We start from the raw sequence: 23,911 nt of genomic DNA on the forward strand, positions 1-23,911 counted from the left end.
GACCCGAACGAATCCCACCTCTGCCTCCCAGGGTTGGGGGCGGGGTGCCGCAGATTGCAAAGTAGTTTGACACCAGAATGCACCCCAAGTGGTAGCCCCCGCTGGGGGCCAGGGAGGGAGTGGCTGGGGCTGTCCGGAGAGACCCAGTCTGAAGACCCTGCGCCGCGGGTGCGGTGGCCGGGACGGTCGGCCGCATTGCGAACCTGACAGGGAGGGCCCCGGTCCGAGAGCTGAAGGTCGGTCTCTGAAGCGACAGAGGTCTGAGCCCTCCGTAGCGGGGGCGCTTCCAAGAGCTCCTTCTCCCCCAGGAGGAAGATACGGACACGTGGCGGCTACAAAAGTGGAAGGGGACTCCTTCGCAGGGTGACAGAAGAGGGCCCAGGGACCCGTGGAGGGGCGCCTACTTGGCCCGGGGTGCTGCGCTGAGGGGGGCAGAGGCCTGGAGTCAGAGCCGGGTCCGGGGCTGTGACGGCTGAGGCCGCCCGGGACTCGCCCTCGACTCAAGGGGCCCTAGCACCCACTGCGAGCAGCGGAGGCACCCGAGGCAGAAGGTCCCTAACCCCCTCTTCGCACACCTCACAGGGCACTGCAGACGTGGCCCCGCCCCTGACCCCCGCCAGCCCTGTCCAACCCCCAAGCCTCCAATTTCTCCTACGGCTGCCCCTCCCCCCAGCCCGGGGGCCTCGGAGTGATAGTAGCCCTTTTGTAAAAGGAAGAGGGCAGAGAATTATCTTCCTGGAGTGGTATGTTTGGGGGGGGGCATTTTTGTTCTTCCTTAAGGATCAGAGTTCAGCCTAGGAGGACAGACACTTCATCTGGGTCAGAGGCTGGTGCGGCCCAGTCGAGCGCTCTGTACAGCGTCCACGGAGGAAACTGAGGCTCAGTCCTTAGGTCTGCAGGGAAGGACTCCCCAGCTCAGGGTCACACGCTCCTGGGGTGGGGACTTCCAACTCCGGCCTCTCCTCTAGGCCCCTCTGGCCCCACCCCATCCCAGGGCAGCTGTCCCAGCTCTGACTGTGTGCCCTGAGGTGGCACCTGCCTCTGTGGCCAAGGGACAGGCTGCACCAGACACCTGACCTAAGGGTCACCCTCCAAATGTCTGACCTCTGTCCATGGCTTGCCGCCCAGAACTTCTTTGTGGGTCCCTAAGGCCCCTCTGGGCGCATCCCACCGACCCACTGCTCTCCTAGGAGAGGCTTCATACCCACCCCTCCTCCTGGGTTCCATAGTGCTTTGGAGAAGGTGGGGGGTGGGCAGAGGAGGAGAGGATGGGGGGCATGGCAGCGAGTGGCCAAGGGGGGCCAGGAGGGCGCCCTCTCCTGGAAGATGCCGGGGCAAACTCCCCAGGCCTCTCAGGTTTGCTAATGTTGCGGGAACAGCACCTTGGAGGGGAGGCTGCCCTGAGGTGGCCCCAAACTTCTGGCCCACTGGCCGCTGGCCCTTCACCAGGAGGCCTCCCTTCCTGTTGGTGCCCGGGGGGCGCTAGGACCCACGGTGAGCCCCAACCCCTCCGTGGCCAGCGCCTCTGCACGACCCTCCCCACGATGGGGTGCCCCTGCAGGCAGGGCCAGCCCCTCTTCCACAGGCCTCCTGGGGGGAGCAGAGTCCTCTGCCCCCCAAAGACACCCCCTCCTGCCCGGCAGACAGAGCGAGAAGGAGAGAGCCCAGTCTGTCGCTGGCCAGCTGGAGGCTGCTAGTGCTGCCGCTGCCGCCGCAGGGGAGCCCCTGGGCCAGATGTTTCCAGCCAAAACTGCGGCCCCTCAGGGAGCTCAGGCCCCTCCAGCCCTGTCACTTTCTGCAGCTGCCGGCCCTCGGGCAGGACTCGTGGCCGGGCGCCCCGGGCTGCCTAGTCTCTGCAGCAGCTGCTGGGCGGGACCTCAGGGCAGCTCCCAGGCCAGCTGGTCGCCTGGCCCGGGGCACCTGGGAGGCGCTGTCCCAACCGCTGCAGTACCTCTCGTCATCCCAGTGCCTGCGCCCTGGCTGGGCTGCTGAGGGACCCGAGGGCTCTGGTGGTGCCCAGGCCCAGAGTGCCACAGTGGAGCTGCCTGGGATGGCCCCTCCTGGGACCATGAGGTCCTAACTCAGACCTCGTGGCTCCAGAGGCTCAGAAGGCCTGTGTCACAGGGATGTCCCTCCACCACTAGCCCGCCCCTCCCTGGGCTGGCCTGCCCTGCCAGGCCCACCCCCAGCTTCTTGTTGGCGGCAGCCCAGTTTGCACGGGCCCCTCTCTGGGCCCAGCAGCCTCTGTCCAGGTCCCCAAGGAGCGCTCTGTCCACCCCAGGGCCTCTCTCCAGGTAGAGCCCCACATGCCAGCCTGGCCTTCCCTCCCTGACTCCTGGGGCCCCGGCCTGGAGGCCCTATGGTGCAGTGGTAGCCACCAGCTCCCCTTCGCTCAGGAGATGCACTGAAGCCCCACTCGGTGCCAGGAGCTGCATCACACCATGCAGACAGAGCTCCAGAGAAGGCTAAGGTCGCCAGAGGGGGCAAGGGCTTGGGGTGGCCTTAGCTGGGTGGCCAGGAAAGACCACTCTCGGGTGCCCACTGTTACAGATGGGAATTGGGGGTCCCAGGGAAGAGCTCCTGGGAGGAGCCTGAGCACTGAGGGAAAGGCCTACGAGGAGATTGAGGTTCAGGGAAACTGAGGGTCACAGCCAAGGTTGGCCGGGGCAGGGGCAGGGGCAGGGCCAGGGCTCCGAGAAGGCCAGACTCCAAGGGGACAGTCCTATCTGGGCTCACTCAGAGGGACCAGCATTCAGTCCCCTGCAGGGCGCTGGGCTGAGGGCTGGCCCAGCCCTGCTCAGGAAGGGTCCCCAGGTGCACAGGCAGGAGCCAGGCTGGTCTCATTGGCAGGTGACACGGGAGTTCGGGTCCAGGCCCTGGTTGCCAGGTTTAGGAAACAAGAATCAAAGACATCTAGGCCAATCTGAGTTTCAGGAATCGTTTTTCAGCGATGAGAATGTGCCTTGTCTTCCCACAGAGTGTAGGCCCTAAATGGGGGGCGCTCAGGCCCCCAGCCTGTGGCGTTTGACTAGGACAGCTGCCCCCCAAGTCACAGGCATCTCTGCCTCCTCTGGGGTGTCAAGGACAATGGGTGGAGGGCTCCCCACCCCTCCTGCCAGCTGGGGTCCCACCCTTTGTAACCCAGCCCCTCCCCCAGCACCACCCCACCCCTGGCCAAGGCCACCTTTCCACCACCTCTCTTGGCTGGGGTTCCCCCTCCCAGCCCACCCTCCATGGAGGATGTGGGGAAGTACGGAGGTGGGGGTGGGGATTCAGAGGAGACTTCAGGATTCGAACTGGGTTCGGAGACCTGCCCGCAACTTGGCGGCGGGCTCCCTACCTAACATCACCCACCCAAACGGGTGCAATTACCCCAGCATGAAACTGGGGGACTGCGGGGGGCAGTGGTCCTCGGAGCCCCTAGGCCGCTTCCCCAGGACGGCCCCTTCGGTCACACCCCGCCAAACATTCCACCGCCCACCGTGGGGGCCACTCCCCCAAATGACCTCTGATTCTCTCCGGGGCCCCTCCCCCAGCAGGACTAGCCTCCTCTCCTCTCGTCAGTGCCCGCGAAACCCCTGCACCCACACCACTGGCCGTCCACGTGCACACTTTCCCACCCGCTCTGGGCTCTGGGGGCATTTGTCCCAACCCCCCGCCGGGTTGCTGGACCTGCCCGAAGCCTCAGACACACAACTCTGCAGGCTCCGAGCTGGGACCCCTGCGGCGAGGGTGGCAGTCCCTGCCCAAAGTCGAGGCTCCACGTGAGTGTTTGTAAGACGGTCCCAGCAGAATTAAATGTGAACAGTGGCTTTCAGCGAAAAGGGAGTGTCATCTTTTCCAAATTTATGATCCTCCCCCACAGCAACCCCCTGCATCCCAGAGCCGGCTCCCCGAGAGGTGGCAGGAGGCCAGGGTCCCGACTGCGCCCGCGGGGGACTGCGGCAGCGCGGGCCGGGAGGCGAGCCGCTCCCCGGAAGGGGTCCCTTGGCAGACGGGCGCTGTGGGAGCCCCGTGGGGGGGAACGCCGCGGCGGAGGCGGCAAGTATCGCGAGAGCCCCCTCTCCCGCCGCGCCCCGCACCCCCTCCCACCCCAGCGCCCCAGCTGGCGGCACGCGGGGCCCAGCCGGGCGGGGCGGGCGGGGAAGGGGTGGCGAGGTGACCTCAGCGGTTCCGCCGCTCCGGGAAGTCGGCCGGGCCCGCCCCCTCCAGCCTGCGCCCCGAGTTTCGCTCTCTCCGGGGCGGGGCCAGCGGCGGGCGGCGCCGGGCCGGCCAAGTTGGAGGGCGCCCCGCCCGGCGCCCCGCCGTCCTCGCGCCCTCCCCGCCGGGGCGCGCTGCCCGTAGCTCCGCGCGTCGGGGCCGCACCGGGGAGGGCGCGCGGCGCGGGCGGCGGCCGGAGAGGCGCTGGGGCGGCGGAGGTGAGCGCGGGGGGCGGGGGCCCGACTCTGCCCGCCCCGCCCGCCGGCCGGCTCCCCGCGGCCGCGCTGCCATAAATGGGTCCCGCGGCGGCGGCGGCGGCATCTGGCGGGCCGGGCGGCAGCTGGAGGCGCGGACCGGGGGCGGCGACTCGGGCGTCGGGGGACGCGGCGGGCGGCCACCGCAAAGTGAAGTTCGGGGGCTCGGGAGCCGAAAGGGGCGCCTCGGCGGGGACGCGCGCTGGTCCGCGCCGCTCGTGCCCCCTCCGCCGGCGCCCCGAGACCCGCCCCCGCGGCGGAGCGGCTTCTGTTTACTTTCGGTCGAGTTTTTCTTGCTCCGGGCAGGTGCCCAGGGCGGCTCCGCGCGGGCGGTTACACGCGGCACCCCGCGCCCCTCTGCCCGCGCTGCCCGCACCCGCGAAGGGCGCGTCGGGCCTCCGGGGCAGCGGCGGCCGGGGCGTCCCCGGGCGCGCACACGGACGTCCGTTTTTGCCCAGGTGATGACGGCGGCGGCATGGAGTTCCCGGAGCACGGCGGGCGGCTGCTGGGCCGCCTGAGGCAGCAGCGCGAGCTCGGCTTCCTGTGTGACTGCACCGTGCTGGTGGGCGACGCGCGCTTCCCGGCCCACCGCGCCGTGCTGGCCGCGTGCAGCGTCTACTTCCATCTTTTCTACAGGGACCGGCCTGCGGGCTGCCGCGACGCGGTGCGGCTCAACGGCGACATCGTCACGGCGCCCGCTTTCGGCCGCCTGCTGGACTTCATGTACGAGGGCCGCCTGGACCTGCGCGGCCTGCCTGTGGAGGACGTCCTGGCCGCTGCCAGCTACCTGCACATGTACGACATTGTCAAGGTCTGCAAGGGCCAGCTCCGGGGGGAGGGCCGCGCGCTGCCTCCCGAAACCCCCGCCGCTGGCGCCAAGCCGCCGAGCCAGCGCCCGTGCCCCCTGCCCGCCTGGGCCCCCGAGCTCTGCCTGGCCGCCCAGAAGGTCGGGCTGCCCGGGGCCGGGGTCAAGGCTGCCCTCCCTCCAGGAGCATGGGGGCCTCCCCCCTGCCAGGCCCCAGGAGAGCTAGACGGGGCTCTGGACTTGTCGCTGAAGCCTGAGCGGAGGAGGGAGCCAGTCCACCCGTCCTCCCGCGTCCTTCCGACACCGCCGTGCAGGCAGATGCAGCCGGGGGCGCTGCCGCTAGTGAAGGACGAGCGGGACTCGCCGTCGGAACAGGACAGCCTTGACCCTCTGAGCCCCCACAGCCCCCTACAGCCACCCTGCGATCCAGCGGCGCCGCGCCTGGCCGGGGACTTGGAGCCGCTGCCGGCCGGTGGGGAGGGCAGCCGGGAGCTGGCGTTGGATGCACAGCGGGGCGCCATCGCGGACGAGCCTGCGCCCGGCGGCCGCCGCTTCCGCCTGTGCCCACTGTGCAGCAAGCTGTTCCCCAGCGCCCGCGTGTTGCAGCTGCACCTCGGCGCCCACTTTCGAGAGCGGGACGGGGCCCGGGCCCGGCTGTCGCCCGACGGCGCCGCGCCCACCTGCCCGCTCTGCGGGAAGACCTTCTCCTGTGCTTACACGCTGAAGCGGCACGAGCGCACGCACTCGGGCGAGAAGCCCTACACGTGCGTGCAGTGCGGCAAGAGCTTCCAGTACTCGCACAACCTGAGCCGCCACGCCGTGGTGCACACCCGCGAGAAGCCGCACGCCTGCCGCTGGTGCGAGCGCCGCTTCACGCAGTCGGGGGACCTCTACCGCCACGTCCGCAAGTTCCACTGCGGCCTGGTGTGAAGCGGGCGCCGCGCGGGGTGGCGGTGGGAGGGGCCCAGAGCCAGCCGGGTGGGAGTCCCTGAGGCTGGACCCACCTGGCAGGATGAGCCCCACTGCCCCCAGGAAGGTGGCCTCTGCCTCAGAGGGACTCTGCAGCCCCCCTCCCTGCCCTGCCCCCAGACCCCACCTTGTGCCCTGACCCGCAGGGAGTCTGTCTTCCTCTTCAGGCAGTTCTGGGTTTGTCTCAAGGTCCCCGGAGCTTGGCTCACCCACCTCAGCGCGGGCAGCCTATCTGTCCTACCCTGGGGGCTTCCCTGGCCACCTCAGTGGCATGTTCAGAGGACTTCTCTGGCCTTGCTGCACCCGGTGAAGGGTGCAGGTCACAGAAGTTGGGGCAGGGGCCTGGGCTCAGCAGAAGCCGGCCGGGCAGAGATGGTGCCACAAGGGGGCAGGCCCATGGGGACATCTGCGCAGCAGGAGCAGAACCGTCAGAAGCTGGTGGGTGGCTGTGGAGTCCCCGGGACAGTCGTGGCAGGTGGTCCACGGTCCTGGCTGCACTGTAACGCAGTCAGAGAAAATCGCAATTTGGAAACAATTTTCTGGATGCTGAGCCTCCCAAGGCGGCCAGATGTCTGCCAACAGCGGTGGACCCGTGGGCAATGGGCCGTGCCGCTTCCCTGCCTGGGCACAGCGTCCAAGCGCCTCTGAGCTTCCCCAGGATGGCCACTGCCGGGCCTTGGCAGGACTGGCCCTGCAGGTCACCGGTCCGTGCCCAGGGCTGCTGCTCACTCCCAAAGCAGGGGCCAAGGCTGCCCTCCCACAGGGCACAGGGCTTGGAGGGGCCCCCTTCCCTGCAGCGGGGTGTGCCCAAAGCCCACTGTGGTGGCGTGGGGTGGAGCCGAGGAGGGTGGCTGGCTCAAGCAGGGGCGCAGCCCCCACTGCTGTGCACGGCCCTGGGTGGCCAAAGCTGCTGGAACGTGGCAGGCACTGTCCTGGCGTCTGGCTGGGGCCGCCCTGCCCACCAGCCCGCTGAGCAGCCTGCTGCTAGAACCTCCGGTAGTGGCAGGGGTGGCAGCCCCAGGCTGCGGGACTCCTGCCGGTGGTAGGGCCACGTGGGCCCCTGGTGCCCCTGACCCCAGGGCCTGTTTCTGCTGTGACCAGACCTGGGGCGAGGACAGAGTCCGGCCAGGTTTACATTGTCTTCCCTTGTCCTGACGATACTTGACGTTGTATTTCTTTGTCTCCCTCCTGTGGGGTGAAGGGCCTTCCCAGCAGGCGGACAGGCCGGCTCAGGATCCCGGAGGCACATAGCCCCCATGTGTGGCTGGCCCCTCCTGATGCCCAGGGCTCGGAGGCCCGGACTGTCCTCAAGCCGGGAGCTGGGTGAGGGGGCCCTGCCTCTGACTGTGCTGCCCCCAGCTCCCTGCCTCCAGAGGGGCCAGTGGGATGGCACACCTGGCAGGACGTGCTGCCTGATCAGGCCCTCCCCGTGTGTGCTGGTGTGTGCGAGTGTGCAGGCCCGCCTGTATCCCGCGAACGAGAGGCATGGGATGTGGCAGGGCCTGGTTTTCCCCAGGGGTTTCCATGGGGCAGAAATGTACTTTCCTGGGGCGGGTGTCGCCCCAAGCGACCGACACTGGGGGTATTGTCTTCTGTGAGCAGTCACCGTGGTGTTAAGGCGTCACTGTGAGACAGTTCTTCATCTGGAAATGTACACAGTCCAGGTGACATGTGTGTACGTGAGGTGCCGAGTGGGAGTATGCGGCAGAGGCATGTGCAAGCGAGATCTGAGTGGAGCCTGCGTGTGGGAGCCTCCGCCCAGCCTCCTGCCTCCCTTCTGCCCTCCTGCTCGGGGCAGGGGGCTTCAGCTCTGGGTGACCCAAGGGACAGTCCTTCAGGCTAATGTTTGGGCGGGAGGTTTTGTCTGCACGCACCCTTGTCTCTGTGGTGACAATGGTTGTTAATAAAGCTCCCAGGTGGAGATGTGGGGTGATCCCTGGGGTCCAGAGTATGTGTGTCTCCAAGTTTGCTGGGGGCTCGGGTACCGATTAGATGGGCTAGGGGACCTGGAGCTGTCCCAGGTGCCACCCTCCACCATCCCCCACCCGGGAGTGGGCTGGGGCAGGGCTGCAGTCTGCTGGCACGCCCCCTTCCCCAGGTTGCCCCACCCTGCCCTGAGTTCTTCCAGGGAGGCAGGTCAGCGCCAGCCTAGAGGCCTGGTGGCTTCTGGCCCTGAGGTTGGGAGGGGGGGGCTTGCTGAGGAGCCACAGGCCCTGGGGCACCTTCCAAAAGCCGCCCTAAATCCTATGCCCATCTGCCTGCACTCCCCACACCCACCCTGTGCCATCCCCCTCCTTCTGTACCTTGCTTGCCCCCTGGCTCCCTCAGGGTGGGACCAGGGTCCCCATGGCCCGGGTTTGGTGCCTGCTGTCCTGCCCCCTCCACCATGGGCCTGCCTGATACCGAGGAGGNGCCTGGTGGCTTCTGGCCCTGAGGTTGGGAGGGGGGGCTTGCTGAGGAGCCACAGGCCCTGGGGCACCTTCCAAAAGCTGCCCTAAATCCTATGCCCATCTGCCTGCACTCCCCACACCCACCCTGTGCCATCCCCCTCCTTCTGTACCTTGCTTGCCCCCTGGCTCCCTCAGGGTGGGACCAGGGTCCCCATGGCCCGGGTTTGGTGCCTGCTGTCCTGCCCCCTCCACCATGGGCCTGCCTGATACCGAGGAGGCCTGAGTGGGGCAGATGGGCATCTGGCCTCCTGTGTGTGCAAAGCCCAGCCCTGGCCAGAGTGTCCTCCAGCGGGGGACTCGGGGTTGGGGGACCCGTGCTTGCCTAGGGGTCCTCAGAGGTCATTGACCTGAGCTGGCACCAAAGGGCTGTTGGTTCTTGGACCAACCTTTGAGATGCCCCCAGTCCTGACCCCGAAGGCAGCCCTTGCTTCTGAAGGTCAGGCCAGCACCTCCCTGGCTAGCCCAGCCTGCCTCCCATGGAGCCCCCGTCAGGCTCCCAGTTGGGCCGGTGACTCGCCCTGCCTTCCCGGAACTGGGAGGGGGCTGTTGTCAAGCCAACCAGAGGGGAGGAGGATGGTGGAGAAGCTCCTTGAGGGGAGGGGGCTCCCAGGGGCCCGGCCCTGCGGCCAACCCACATCTCGATGACACTCAGCTTGCTGCCCGGAGCCCCGTTCCTGGGTGGGGTGACCCTCTGGGTGTCCTCCCTGGAGGCCACCTGTGTGACCTCTGTGGCCTGGTAAACTGAGGCAGGGAGGGCCTGGCTCCAGCCCACAGTCCCCAAGCCAGCGGGTGGCAAATCCAGAGCTCCCTTCCCCCAACGTCAGGCATTCTGGCTGCTGCCTGGCTGAGCCGGCACCCCTGTCACAGCCAGCCCTCCCCAGGCGGTGGCACTGTGGGGCAGCCCAGAAGACCCCACAGGGATGGCGGGGTGGGGGAAGAGGGGTCCCAAAGCCACCCCCACCCAGGATGGGCTCTCGAGAGCCTCTGGGGAGGTGACAGAGTGGGGGCAGTGCAGGCTGAGGGCCAGCCATTACAAAGGTTACAGGCAGATGGGTGAGGGGGCAGGGTGAGCTGGGTGGCAGGGGGAAGTGACAGTGGAGAAGCTTGGGGACAGCTGGCGGGAGGGCTGGGCATTTCTAGGCCGCAGGGCAGTTCGAGGCCAGCACCAGCAGTAAGTGCTGCCTGCCGAGCTGCTGAGGCGGCCGGCTGGGGACAGCAGCAGCTCGGATGAGACCGCCGGGCTGCTGGAGTGTGCCCCAGGGAGGCCAGTGTCAGGGGAGCCCAGAGAAATCTGGGGGCCAGGGGCTCTGAGGGAGCTGGGACCCACCTCCCCAGGCCAGACCGTGCCCTGGCCTTCAGCAGACCTCGAGGCTCCTGACCCGGGTCCCGGACCCAGTTCCACTGTGTGGGGGGTGGGGGGACCCACACACCTAACGGCAATTCTGCGGCACCAGCAGGTGGCCCCAGGGACAGCATCAGGTCCCACAGGGCAAGGGGTCCATCCCGCAGGATGGCCTCGCCCCCTGGTCCTCCACTGTGGACGCCAATCGCACATTTAGGGGGTCACCTGTGCTTCTGACCAGGTAGCAGGCGGCAGGTAGGAGGGTCTCGTAACCCCTCTTTGGGTTTGATCCGCTTGCTAGAGCAGCTCACTGGACTCGGGAGCAGTGTCCTGCCAGGTCACAGGGCTGTCACCAAAGGTCACAGCTGAGGGACAGCCAGGGGCTACGGTGGCCAGGGCAGGTGCAGGAAAGGCACCCGAAGCTTCCATGCTGCTCCAAGTGCTGCTCTCAAGTCGCCAGTTGTCCCTGAAGCTCTCCGAACGCCCTTGGCTTTTTAAGGACGGTTCTATTTATCTTGACGGGAAGGGAGGGAGGGAAGCATCAGTGTGTGGTTGCCTCTCGCACGCCTTCCACTGGGGACCTGGCCCACAACCCAGGCATGTGCCCTGACGGGGAATAGAACCGGTGGCCTTTTGGTTGGCAGGCTGGCACTCAGTCCACTGAGCCACACCAGCCAGGGCTTTTGGGGTTTTGTGGAGCCTTCACTACACTGCACCCTCAGGGAACTCATTGGCAACTGATTCAACCCCAGCCCCTCCCCCCCTCCCTGGAGGCTGGGAGAGGGGACGAAAGTTCCTGCCCTGTAATCACGGGGCTGGCTCCCCTGGCTGCCAGCCCTTCCTCCCGTGACCTGGGTTTTTGCAGGTCACTCAGTCACATAACAGAAGACACCTTTGTCATTCACTCTCTCCACAGGAGACCCCAAGGGTGCCCCCAAGCCGCACGTTGGGGTGGGGGACCGTACGCGCGCACTCAGCACTAGAAGCCACCCAGGCTCGCCTGTGTGCCCCCCCCCCCCCGGGAACTATGTGCGTCCATGGGGGCAGCGGCAACAGCACCAGACCCGGCCTACGGGGCTGACGCTGGGCACCGTCCCTGTCCTGGAGCCCAGCCCCAGGTCAGGTGTCACAGGGCTGGTCTTCCAAGGCCTCCTGCCTGGGCATGGGGACAGCCACTCACTCCGGGTCCTCACATGGCCGCCCCTCCGTTTCGTGCCAGTGTCCTGCTCTCTTCCAGCCAGACGGAATTAAAGGGATCTCATTTGAACTTAACCACTTCTGCAGAGACCGTTTCTAGTGGAGTCCCATTCAGGGTTGTGAGAGGTTAGGGCCTCAGCGGAACAGTTTAGAGGTGTGCTTGGGGTTCCAGGAGAGCAGGGAGGTGGCAGGGCCAGACCCCAGCCTGGCTCTGCCCACACCCGGGCTGGCCTACAGCTCTGGTCTGTGAGGTTTTGGGACATTTCTGTCTTCGCCCTGTGTGTGCCGGACAGCCCCCAGGCAGCCGGGCACAGCCGACGGCCCCCAGGCCACCTGGCGTTGAGAGATACAGCTTCTTGGGGGGGTCCCCCTCCTCAAGAGCCCCCAACCCCTGCTCCCTTCTGCCCACAGCCTCCACGGTGGCCCGCCATCCCCCGGATCTCACCTGGCCACCCCTCCCCAACTGCCTCCCCGCAGAGACCCTGTTCAGCTCTCTCATCTGCCAACTGGGGCCACGAAGGGAGGCGGGGACACCTCTGCCTGCTGGCAAAACCTCAGCTCTCAGGCTCCTGTCGGGCAGGTGGACCCCCCACCGCCCCAACCTCAGCCGGCCCTCAGAGGCTCCAGCTCCAGGCCCCGCCTCCGTCATCCCCACTCCAGTTATGGAGGCTGGAGGCCAAGGCCTGGGATGCCCACATCTGCGGGGAGACACACCACGCCTGCCCTGGGCTCCCAGCCACACCCCCCGCGCCCCTCCACCCCACCCCAGGGCTCCTGGCGTCTGCCCAGCCCCCTGCCCGGGCCTCCCATCTGTGCCCTCTTTTTCTGTCAAACTCCTGGGCAAAACCCAACTGGGAAGGAGGCAGACAGTCCCCTCACTGCGCTTTCTGCGAACAGCAGGGTGAGGCAGCCCCAGGATGGTTCGAGTCGGCCCAACCTCACACAGGTCGCTTGGTCGCACCCCCATGGGCGTCAGTGAGAAATTCTGGACAAAAATGTTCACATTTGAAACTCACTGGAGAGTCCGTGAAAGGCAAAGCCCAGATGGGAACCCGCCCCCGAGAGTTGTGTGTGTTTGTGGCTGTGGCTGTGGCTGTGACAGTCACCTCACAAAGGAAGTGACACCACAGACAGGGAAAGAGCTCAGCACCAGTAGTCACCAGTGGGCGCAAGTGACAGCCACCATGAGGTCCCAGGCGTGGCAGCACAGAGTCGTGCTGGGGGCATGGAGAGCAAGAAGGTGGCCCTCTGCGTTGGAGGGATGGCCAGCTTCTCATCAAGTTCGCCATCCGCCTGTCATTGGACCCAGTGGCGGCACTGCAAGGTATGACCAGGAGAAGGGGCCATGTGCCCATCGCCCCTGTCCCCAGACAGCTGGGAGCAGTCCAGCAGTCAGCATGAATGGACAGACAAGTCTTCGGCAGGGATGCCTGTGACAGGCGAGGGGGGCGGTGATGGGGTGGATGTCCCCTCTGTGAGGGCAAGAGGGGACAGGACCCTGGGGTTCTCTGAAGCCCATGGCGGCTGCTGGTGGGGAGCCAGGCCGGCGCGGCTTCAGGCCGAGACTGGGGGCTGACTGGGAAGACTCAGGGGACATTTTTGGAGAAGAGGCCGTCTCAAGGGTTTCGTGCAGGACAGAGGCCATCTGTCCGACTTCACAGGTAAGACTTGGGGGCTCCCACACGTGTCCGAGGAAGATGGGTAGGAACAGAGGAGGGTCCGATGCCACCAGGTGACGGCCAGGGGGTGGCTCCAGACGTGGTGATGGTGCCAGCAGCATGGGGGGCAGCACCGTGCTTATCACACGCCTGCCCCGAAGGGCGGTCTCACAGCTGCCACCCAGGGCATAGCCACACTCGGGCCTCAACCAGGAGCCCTGGGACCAACCCCTGGGATGGGCTGGGATGGGCTGGCCCGTGCGCACCACCCCCTCTGAGGGTGCAGGTTACAGAGCTGCTGAGCTCAGGGAGGTGCTGGGGAAGGCCCAGTGCCCCTCACAGGGACCAGACATGCCAGGGTCCATGGTGGACTGGGACACCTCACAGCTGTGGGGTGGAGGCGCCCTGTCGGCCTGGGCGGCATGGTGTATCACATTCCCAGAAGGAACTGGGGAATGTGGTCGGTTGTGGGCACGGGACTCAGTGCCTGCCCCATATGGGGGTAAGACCCTTTTTATTTCGATGCATATTACCGATCGTTAGTCACCAATCCAAGTGGATCAGGTTGAAACGGAAACCTCTCCCTTTAGCCCCTCCCATCTCCTGTGCTTCCCCACAGTGCTGCCCTGAGTCCTGCCCCACGTATTGTGTCTTCTCCTTGTTGTCATTGAAAGATGCACACTGGACATGCCCCCCACCCCTTGTCCCTGCCCCCCACTCACCGCCACTGTTCACTCCTTGGGTGTTTGCCAACGTTCCTCTTTGTAAACGCCAGCAAACACCTGCCATCATCACCCAAAAAGGCAGCACCTATGCCATCCCCAACGATGCTTCTTTCCACTTAGAAGTAGGCTGTGGAGATCTTCCTGCATCAGCACGGACGCCTCCCTCAACCCTGTTTCTGGTCAGCTGCCGTCTTGAGGTGTGGCCGGAACATGGTGCCATCTCCTGGAGATGGACACCTGGGTGGTTTCCCACCTTCTACTGCCATGAGAAGTGTGACAGCAAACAACCTTGACCATGTGCCGTCTGGCACAGGGAGGGCAAACTGCCAGGGGTAAAAGCATTTGTAAGGTACCACAGTGCCACATGCCCCCGAGGTTGCTGCCCCCACCTTCACCCCCTCCCCACCCCGCTCCCCCACCACACGTCTCCCTCCAACCTGGCCAACGGCAGTATGTCAGCAAACTGCGTGGGGTGGGGTGGGGGTGGGGTTCAACACCAGACCAGCAACAGCACCCCAGCATTATTTTTGCTTGAAGGTTTATTGGAGCTCCCAAATACCTGGTATTTCCAATATTCTTCGGGGAAAAGAACTGATTGTTTCATTTTAATTTGCATTTCTCTTATTATGAGGGAGGTTATAGGATTTCATCTGGGTTGACTCTCTCGTGTCGTTTTGCCCATTTTCCCACTGGGCATTTCTGCCTCATGTGAAAACAGGCCCCTTCCCCCGACATTCATGATGGTATCGCTTGTTTTACATTTGTATCTTTGATCTATCTAGGTTTTTAAAATTGATCTTGGGGAGAGAGATACATGGATTTGCTGTTCCATTTATGGATGTTCCACTCGTTCAATCACTCGACTCGTTGGTTGATTTTTGTGTGTGCCCCGACCTGGGATCCAGTCCGCAATCTCGGGTGTCGGGGTGGGGTCTCTGACCACCTGAGCCACCCGCCAGGGCCCATCCACTTAGTTCTAACTTCGTCGTTGTTCAGATGAGCAGCATCGTTTATTAAAACTGTTCGTCTCTGCCGTCATAGTTGGAAAGCAACCCGAGTCGCATCCGATGCCCACGTGTCGTGGAGCATTGGTGACTTTTCCTCCACGGCTCTGCCGCGCCCTCCCGTGGCCAGCTCCACGGCCGCCCTGAACGGGGTGTTAGAACACAGCTGATGTCCCGCGAGGCCAGCGGCTCGCACCCCTTTTCCGGCTTTCTACATACTTTTGCCTGTTCACCTCCCATGTGAACGCTCGAGTCGGCTCGTCTGCTTCACGGGGAAAGGCTGCTGTCTGCCCCGCCACCCACCTCTCACCCGAACTGCTCAGGAGGCCAGCGATCTCCCAGCTGCCCATCAGAGGGGCTCTGGGTCATCCAACCCCCACACACGCTTTCGGCAGCACTTTGCTGGCGACTCACCCCATCTCTGCACCTCTCTTCTGCTCACGCCCGTCCCTTGGGGAATCGCTTCCTCCTGCGCCCGCTGCCCCTCGCTGGGGCCTCCTAAACCGGTGCCCCCGCCGCGCTCCTCCAGCCCAAGCAGGTGCGCAGCACCCACGCATCTCCTGAGCGCTTCCCAGGGGCGCGTGAGGAAAGCCCACTTCCCCGCACAATCCCGGCCCGCGCCCAGCCGCCCCACGCGGTGAATAAAAGCCCCGGGATCCTGTCCAAGCTGGGAGCCCGGACTTCTCCGAGCTCCCCCCCCCACCCCCCGCCTCGCTGCCCGCGGCTGGAACGGTACTGCGGTTCCTGCCTGCAGAAGGCGGCGGGGCCGCTGTGCTTCTGGGAGCGACACTTGGGGGCTCTCCAGGGATCGCTCGCCGCGCCCCGCCCCCAGTCGACGCTACGGACAGCGCGACGGCAGCCGCAGACGGGCGGCTGCCGGAGGCCGCGTCGCCGGCTCCAGAAGCAGCTCGTCCGGAAGTCGCCGCGGGGCGGCGCATGCTCCCTCCACTTCCGCGCGCTCAGGGGTCACGTGGGGCGCCGCGCGGGCCGCTCGGGGACCTGCTTCCCGGGAACGCGAGCCGCCGCCGCGGGTTCCGCCTCCTGCTCGGGGTGTGCGGCACCGTCCCGTGTTGCCCGAGTCCCGGGCGTGCGGTCCGCTCTCCCGTGTCTGCAGGGCTGCCCGTCGGGCGGAGGTCCCGTGCGCTCCAAGGGAGCCACGCACCGAAGGGGGCACGGCGGTCACCGGCCCTCGGCGCCGACTCACCTGTTCGCCTCCCGCTTGGCGGCGGCGGCCTCAGGACAGGGAGCCTGAGTTTTCCGGCGAGTGTATCAGTGCCTGGCACTGTCCCTTCATACTGCAGGCGTGGACAAGGAGACACCTAGATGAGTTATAATAACGCGCCCTGCGGCCACCCAGTGAGACAGCGGCGCCTGAGGCAGGAGGGGCTCCAGTCCTGGGTAAACGTGGGGCTCTGGCCTTAGTCACACCCCGGCTGAACCCTCCTGCTTCCCCGGCGCGGCCCTCGCTTAGCCCTGGGGCGGGTACCTTCCTCTGACCCTCAGCGCTGCCCAGGGTGTGAATAAGGTACCCTGCGCTGCCCAGCGCTGCCCAGCGCTGCCCAGGCAGCCTGCGTGTCCTGCTGAGCTCTTCCAGCCCACGCCCCTCCGGATACGAACCCTCCCACAGCCTGGCCGGGCCGGCAGGCCTTCGTTACGCTGGGCCCGGCCAGCTGGTGCAAGCAGAGAGCAGGAAGCTCAGCGCCGCGCAGACCTGTCCGCAGGGCACGCAGGGTTGATGTGCAGGCAGTAGCGGGATGGAGCAGCGTTCCGGCCGCGTGTCCAGAGGCCGAGGTACGTGAGCTCTGGGGGAAGAGGCGCCTCTATTCTGGAGGGCCACATTCTGGGGAGGACTCGCCCAGAACAAGCCCCTCCGCCTCCACTTGTTCCCACCTTTTCTGTCCTGCAGTCTTTCCTAAAAAGCAAGCTTAACCTGCTTCTTACACTCGCTAAAGTCATTGAAGCTTTGTTAGCTCCAGGTTGGATGGATGGATGGTTGGTCAGACGAATGGCTGGCTAGTGCCTCAGGTGGAACTTCTGGCTTCAAGGAGCAGAAATTCTGACAAACGGAGCTATTCGAACCTACAGGGGTTTCTTTCTCCGCAAACAAGAAGCTTGGAGGCGCTGTGCCCGGCTGACGGACAGCCCAGCCCCGCTGTGTGGGGCCAGCATCTCTGCAATCCCATTGTCCTTTTCCTCATGGTCACAGTCGGCTGCCACAGCTCCAGACGCTGCATCCGTGTTCCAGGCTGGATGACAGGGTCAGGGGATAGTGAAGGATAGTAATAGAGATGTTCATCCTTTTATTGTGGAGACAAAACCCCCAGAAATTCCCCAGCAGGCTGTGGCTGGCTGCCTTGCACTAGCCAGGGCCATCTCCTTGCCCACGGCGGCCGCAGCACAGTGTGGGGAGTGGGCTCAGTTGTCCAGGGTGCACAGTGAAAGAGGAGACGAGAGCGAAGTCGAGGGCTGTGGTGGACAGCTGCTGCTGGGGCTGCCCGGCGTCTTTCAAGTCCTCTCCACCTTTGGATAGCTCCCCGTGGTGCATCCTGCCTTTACCACAGAGTTCAGAGGGGCAATGTCAGCTGGCTGCCCCGGGACACGGGGAGCAGGCCAGTGGCCTTTGGTGTGCACGGCTGTGCAATGGGGCCCCAGCACCAGCTGTGTCCTTATGGTGCTGGGGCCGAGTTGGCCTCCTGCTGCCTCGGAGGCAGAGTAGCTCCCAGCTTGGAGGGGCCATCCAACTGGTCTGGCAGGGGGCCTGGCATGACTCCTGAAAGCTTAGCGTTATCCATGAGCCACCACGGCTCCATGGGAGTCTGGTCTGCTTAAGTGAGCTGGAGTCGATGCTGCGGTCTGCGGCAGGTGTGGGCTGCACTGTGCTCCTCAAATGCTGCTGCATTGAGCCCTAAGCCCTGGTACCTGGGAGTGAGCCTTTAGGTGGGTGTAGGGTGTTTACAGATGCAGTCGAGTTAGGAGGAGGCTATGAGGGAGGACCTTAATCCAGTCTGACTGGTGACCTTCTCAGAGGGGAAGGAATTTGGACACAGACCCACGGGAGGACACCCAGGGACGACAGGCGCAGACACTGATGCAGAGGCGTTCTGCAGCCACAATCCGAGGACCCGGGGCTGCCACCAGCAGCTGGAGGAGGTGGGAAGGTCCTGCCCCAGAGCCCCGGAGGGCACGGGCACCTTGACTTCTGGTTCCAAGAGTGGGAGAGAGCCACTGGGTTGTGGTCCTTTGTTACAGCACCCACCCCCCAACTAACACAGAAACTAAGAACCCAGCCCATTCCCCAGAAACAGTGTCTGCGTGGGTGGAAGGCAGGGTGATGGACACATACCTGAATGCAGGGCGGTGGTATTTGCGAGTGGTGAGGCTGCCGCACCCTGAAGACACCCAGTGGAGCAGGTGGTGGGCGGGGGACAGGCAGCAGAGGCTGGACTAGGGTTCTCCGCAGGGCGGGATGGGCGAGGGCCGTGGATCACCCTACCAGGCCCTGCCGAGTGGTCACTCGGAGCTGTAAAGTTCCCAAATGAGGGTTCCCAGAGCAGCCGTGCGGACGGGGACAGCTGGGCAAGGGCTCCCAAGTCATCCTGAGGCCACTCGGAACGCCAGCCTGGAGCGGGGTCTGCCTGGGGCCCCTTCCCAAGGGGCCGGACGCTCGCACCCCCTCGCTCCAGGCCGCCGGGCCGGGTACCCGCGGGCAGCGCGCCCCCTGGCGACGCCGCAATGGCGCCAGTGCCTCGCTCCCCGCCTCCGGCTGCGCTCAGGCGTTTCCCCCGAAATTCCGGAGCGGAGTGCCGCCCGGAGGGGAAACGCCGCGCTCTGAACACAGCTGACGCGGGTGGAATTGGCTTGCGCCGCCCCAGGGGTTGCTGGGGAGGCACAAGCTCAGGGTACAAGGACCCGGCGCCGCCTCTCCATCCGCGCTGGGCGAGAGGCCCGGAGAGGGCTGGGGGTTCGCGCATGTGGGCATCAGGAGCGCGAGGGGAGGGCGGGCCGTGATCTCTAGGAACTAAGGCGTTGCCGTGGGGTGACCGCGCGGGCCAAGATCCGCGGCAGTGACGGGGCTGCGGGTGAACAGAGAGGGGAGGGGCGAACAGGGCTGGACTGGAGGGGCCCCTAGGAGAAATGGGAAGCAGGCGGTGTGTGCGCAGACAGGCAGCTTCGTGAGCCGGGGAGAGCTGGCGGCGGTAGCTGACCTGGATACGGGTGAGACCCGTGTGTGCCGCCCGTCTCAGCCGGTGCGCCGCACAGTGGTGAAGGTCTGGGTGGTCCGTGGGTGCGGACACTGGGAAGGGGGCAGTGAGGGGGACCTAGGGCTGGGATCAGGGGACAAGGAAGGTTGGGGGGCACCAGGGCGGTAACCTCAGCTCTGGCCCCAGAGTCGGGGGCTGTGGTGGAGCCCAGGTGGGGACCAGGATTTGGGAACAGCCCGCACGGGGCTGGAGGAGCTGGGGCGCCCGGCAGAGAGTGGGGGGTGCCTGCTGGGGCAGCATCAGCGGTTCTCTGCGAGCATCAGCCCGGGGCAGGATCCCACGTGCCTGACGTCCCGGGACTGCGGTCCCTGCCTAGCCTGCCCTCTGCCGCCTCCTTCTCTCCTGCCCCTCGAATCCAGGCAGCCTGCGGCTGAGGCCTGGGGGCTCCTGTGACCCCGTCTCCCCTTTCTGCTGGACTCCCCCAGCCTCCTCAAGGCTGCTCGCTCTGTGGTCTGTGCAGTGGGAGACACCCCCACTCCCCCCAACCCCCCGACCCGGCCTTCACGAGGCCAAGGCTCGTCTGGGGGATGTCCAGCCTCAGCCCTACCCATCTGCTGTGCCCGCTTTGGACTTCAGCTTTGAGGCTCACACCGTCCACGCGGTTCCTCACCCAACTTTTCCCACGCAGTGCTGTGTCCGTGAGATGCATCCAATGCATCCATGTTGTGGCACCAAGCAGTGCCGCCCTCCTACCTGAAGGGGGGGTTGTTGGGATTAAGGCCACTGTGGTCATTCTCGGGTGGTTCCAGCAGGCTATGGTCCTATTTTTCCTTTCTCTTTACTGAACTGTAATGTGTGTGTGATGAAAGCCAACTTTACTGCAAAATATTTGTAGGATGTCATTCCATGTAATGTCACTAATTCCTCTTATCATCTCTGTTTAAAATCTTCAAAAATTGAGCCCTGGCTGGTGTGGCTCAGTGGATTGAGCGCAGGCCTGCGAACCAGACAATCACTGTTCAATTCCCAGCCAGGGCACATGCCTGGGTTGCAGGCCAGTTCCCAGCAGGGGACCTACGAGAGGCAACCATACACTGATATTTCTCTCCCTCTCTCCTTCCCTTCCCATCTAAAGATAAATACATAAAATCTTTTAAAACCCCCCACAAATTATCTTTTAAAAAAGCTTTAAAAATTGAGATATAATTCACATATTATAAAATTTGCCCCTTTACAGTGTATAATAGCCCTGGCTGATGAGCTCAGTGGACTGAATGCTGGCCTGTGATACAGAGTCACCAGTTCATTCCCAGTCAGGGCACCTGCCTGGGTTGTGGGCCAGGTCCCCAATGGGGGGCTGTGAGAGGAAACTGATCCATGTATCTCTCGTACATCGTTGATGTTTCTCTCCCTCTCTCCCTCCCTTCCCCTCTCTAAAAATAAATAAGCAAAATCTTAAAAATTGATAAAGTGTGTAACTTAGTGGGTTCTGGTAAATTCGTGGTTGTGCCACCGCCCACATGACCAGACTCGGGACCTGTCACCACCCCAGAAGGGCCCCGTTAGTGGTGGGGCCCCGGTGCTCCTTGCCCCAGACCCTGGCAAGTGCTCCTCCATTGCGTCTCTATGGATTTGCCTGTTTCATAGGAACCGATCAAACCCAGGTCGCTTGGGCCCGTCTCTCACTCGGCACTGTGCCCTCAGGCTCCTCCCCGGGGGTGCAGGGACCAGCCCCTCATCCCCACGCAGGTTGAGCAGCCTCCCGCTTCGGGCGCACCACCAAGTGCCTGCCCACCTGCCCAGGCATGGACACGTGGGCTGTCTCTCCCTTCTGCCTGTGGACAGCACTGCTGTGCCACTCACGGGCACGCTTCTGCAGATGCGTGTGCACAGCCTCTGAGTCACACACAGGGAGGCAGGATTTCTGGGAATCCCATGTTTAACCTGTTGAGGAACTCCTCGACCATTTTCCAGGTGCCCCCCACCATTCCAGGCTCCCGGCAGTACCGCACTGTGGTCCCAGCTAACACTTGCGGCGCCGGCAGGCTGGCCGCTGTAGCCCTCCTGGTGGGTGTGACAGGAAGTATCACTGTGGTTCCGACATGCAGGTCCCTAATGGCTGATAATACTGAGTATGTCACCCCGTGCTTACTGGCCATTTATTCATCCTTTTTGGAGAAGGGTCTATTCAAATCTTTTGCCCCCTTTTTAATTAGGTTATTTAAAAAATTATCATTACTGAGTTGTTAGTGTTCTTTACATATTCTGGTTGCAGTATTAGACTCTTATTAGGCATAAAGTTTGCAAATAATTTCTCCCATTTTGTGGGCTGTCTTTTCAGTTTCTTGATAGTTTCCTAGAAGCACAAAAACTTAAAAATAAAAAAATTATTGTTGACACCATTGCAGATGTCCCCATTTCCCCTGGCCTTCACTACACTGCTGCCCGTGTGCGTCCATGGGTGGTCATGGTCATGGACATGCATACATGTTCTTTGGCGGATCCCTTCACCTTCTTTCAGTCCGTCCCCACCTGCCCAGTCCCCTCTGACAGCTGCCAGTCTGTCCGCGCCTCTGGTTTCATTTTGTTCGTTAGTGTGTTTTGTTCATTCGATTCCACATATGAGTGAAATAACGTGGCGTCTGTCTCTCTGCGCCCAGCTTAGTTCGCTCAGCACAATGCTCTCCAGGTCCATCCATGCTGTCGCAAAAGGCAAGATTTCCTTCTTCTTTACAGGCACGTAGTGTTCCGTTGTGTGTGCATGGAAAACACACACACAGTGGAGTAAGCTTTCCTGTCCACTCTTCTGCTGATGGGCACTTGACTTCGGGGGACACAGGGGTGCACGTATTCTTCCTCACTGGTGCTTCAGGATTCTTAGGGGTGAGAAGTTCCATTTTTGTAATTATTTTATTTCATTTATTTATCTTTAGAGGGGAAGGGAAGGAGAGAGAGAAAGAGAAACATCAATGTATAGTTGCCTCCCGTGAGTCCCCTACTGGGAACTGGCCTGCAACCCAGGCATGTGCCCTGACTGGGAATGGAACCGCGATCGTGTGGTTCGCAGGCCCGCGCCCAATCCACTGAGCTACACCAGCCAGGGCCATTTTTATAATTTTTGAGGAGCCTCCATAACCGCTTTTCCGCAGTGGCTGCATCGGCCCACGTGCCCACCAGCGGTGCACCAGGGCCCCTCTTCTCCACGTCTCATCAGTACTGCTGGTTGCTGGTGTATTGATAGTAGCCATTCCGGCCGTCGCGACGTGATCCCTCTCTGTGGTTTTAGTGTGAGTCGCCCTGAAGATCAGTGACGTTGGGCGACTTTTTATGTGTCTCTGGGCCCTCCTTGGAGAAGCGTCTGTTCAGGTCCTTCGCCCATTTTTAAACTGGTTTGTTTGTCTTCCTGGTGTTGAGTTGTAGTTCTTTTTATATTTGGAAATCAACCCCTTATCAGATGCATCTAGACTTTCCATTTCTAAAGTCTCATTGTTGGAATAAAAAAAGAAAGGCGACTCTGCGTGTCTTTCTCCTCGTCAGACCACAAGGTGGTTTTCTCAGCATCAGTGCGTACCAGCGTCTGTCAGCTTGTCCGGGGTCCGGAGGTTTTGCTCTCTGAGGGCAGCTTCCCGCCCCTTCTTTGCCACATGCACCCTGACTGTGTTGCTGTCGCCTGTGTGCACGAGTGGGGGGCTCCAGGCTTGTCCCCTGTTATCAGTTGGGGGGGTGCAGGGGGTCAGTGCCCTGCCTTTCCGGGTGGGACGGAGCACAGTCAGCCTCAGAACCAGCTGTTCTCTGGAGGCCAGGAGAGCCCTGCCCCTCCTGGGGTCCCAAGCCACCTGGGCTGGGTCCCTGTGGGACCTGCCTCCAGCTTCCAGCCCTGTCCCCAGACCGCTGACCAGGGCGAGGGCCTAGGTCAGGTGGGTCCCCTACCCAACTCAGCTGTGACCTGACCCTGAAGGTCACAGGGAGCCAGCTGGTGTTCGGGGCGGTGGGGACAGGAGCCAGAGGATGGGTTCCAGCAAAGAGGGGAAGGAGGCCGGGCCAGGGTTGGCTCACCCAGGGTCCTGGGGTGGGTGGGGGCGTGAATGAGCTGCTGTTCCCCTAAAGGGGCTCAAGGAAGGTGCGGGGCCCCTCCCTCAGTAAGGGGGGCAGTGGGGTGTTCTGGGTACCGCAAGGCTCCTCTGCCTCTACCCCAACCCGTCCCCCGACTGCGGCTGCCCTGTCCCACCCACCCAGGTCAGGCCCCGGCCCTGGCATCCTCACTGTCCCTGCAGCGGCCATTGGACTGGGCTTTTTCATAAACTCTAGGCCTCTGTTAAAATCCCCCAACTTGTCACTTACTTGTGGCGTGTTTAATCATAATTATTTAAAAATCCATGTCTGATGGCCTCAATATCGGGGCCACCTGTGAGTGTGCTGCTTTGATTTCTCTCTCGTGTTTCTTTCTTGGTTGTGATTCCCCATCTCCAGGTTGGCCTGGTCATGCTGGGGGAGTGTGGGGCCTGGCGCGTGGAAACAGTGCAGGGTCTGCTGCGATGACTGTCCCCTCGGGGGACATTCGGCCAAGAGCCCAGGCTGCCCCCTGGCCCTTCTCCTTGGTGCCAGAGCCCCAGCCGGTGTCAGCAGACATGCCAGCCCAGCCTTTCAGCTCCACTCTAGGCTCAGCGTCTTACCTTCACCCCACGCCGCTGAGAAGTGGCTGGCAGCTCAGGGGAAACAGGCGCAGACAGGTGCGTGGGCGCCTTCGACACCTGCTCTTGTCCCCCAGACCTGTGAGAGCCTCTAGGCCCAGCACCACCCAAGCCAGCAAATTCTCCTGAGGAGCCGAATGCAGGCTCCTGTCAGCACAGCCCCTCGTGCGCAGCCCGGCCCTGCGTCCCAGCTGCCTCCGTCACTCGTGAGCCTTTTAGTAGCTGTTTTTCAAACCAGCTCTTAGAGTTTTGCAGTTTTTAAAAAAGTAACCTTTTTAAAACTTTTTATCGATTGATTTTTGAGAGAGGGAGATAAAGAGGGACATCAGTTTCCTGTTCCACCTATTGATGCATCACTGTGTGCTTCTTGTATGTGCCCTGTCCAGGGACCCAGTCCATACCCTTGGCCTAGAC

The 23,911-nt window shown here is 63.4% G+C and overlaps 1 protein-coding gene and 1 long non-coding RNA gene across 3 annotated transcripts; one reads left to right on the forward strand and one right to left on the reverse strand.

The window, feature by feature from the left end:
* The first annotated feature begins 4,157 nt into the window (after positions 1-4,157).
* On the forward strand, positions 4,158-8,161 carry ZBTB42 (zinc finger and BTB domain containing 42). Of its 2 annotated transcripts, XM_037048085.1 has the most exons (2): positions 4,158-4,418; positions 5,091-8,161. In XM_037048085.1, exon 2 carries the CDS (start codon positions 5,176-5,178, stop codon positions 6,187-6,189), a length of 1,014 nt encoding a protein of 337 aa, XP_036903980.1. In that variant the 5' UTR covers positions 4,158-4,418; positions 5,091-5,175; the 3' UTR covers positions 6,190-8,161. The 2 variants fall into 2 exon arrangements, with proteins under 2 accessions (XP_036903980.1, XP_036903972.1); XM_037048077.1 differs by lacking the exon at positions 4,158-4,418 and having other exon boundaries at positions 4,560-8,161.
* Positions 8,162-14,389: 6,228 nt separating this feature from the next.
* On the reverse strand, positions 14,390-15,485 carry LOC118988471 (uncharacterized). The gene is made up of 2 exons (XR_005066779.1): positions 15,019-15,485; positions 14,390-14,747 (listed from the first exon to the last, which is right to left on the reverse strand). It is a non-coding gene; the product is annotated as an uncharacterized LOC118988471 (long non-coding RNA).
* Between the last annotated feature and the right edge of the window lie 8,426 nt (positions 15,486-23,911).

This window comes from Sturnira hondurensis, unplaced genomic scaffold, assembly GCF_014824575.4.
Source record: "Sturnira hondurensis isolate 20B ecotype Veracruz unplaced genomic scaffold, ASM1482457v3 Scaffold0000780, whole genome shotgun sequence".
NCBI classification, from domain to species: Eukaryota; Metazoa; Chordata; class Mammalia; order Chiroptera; family Phyllostomidae; genus Sturnira; species Sturnira hondurensis.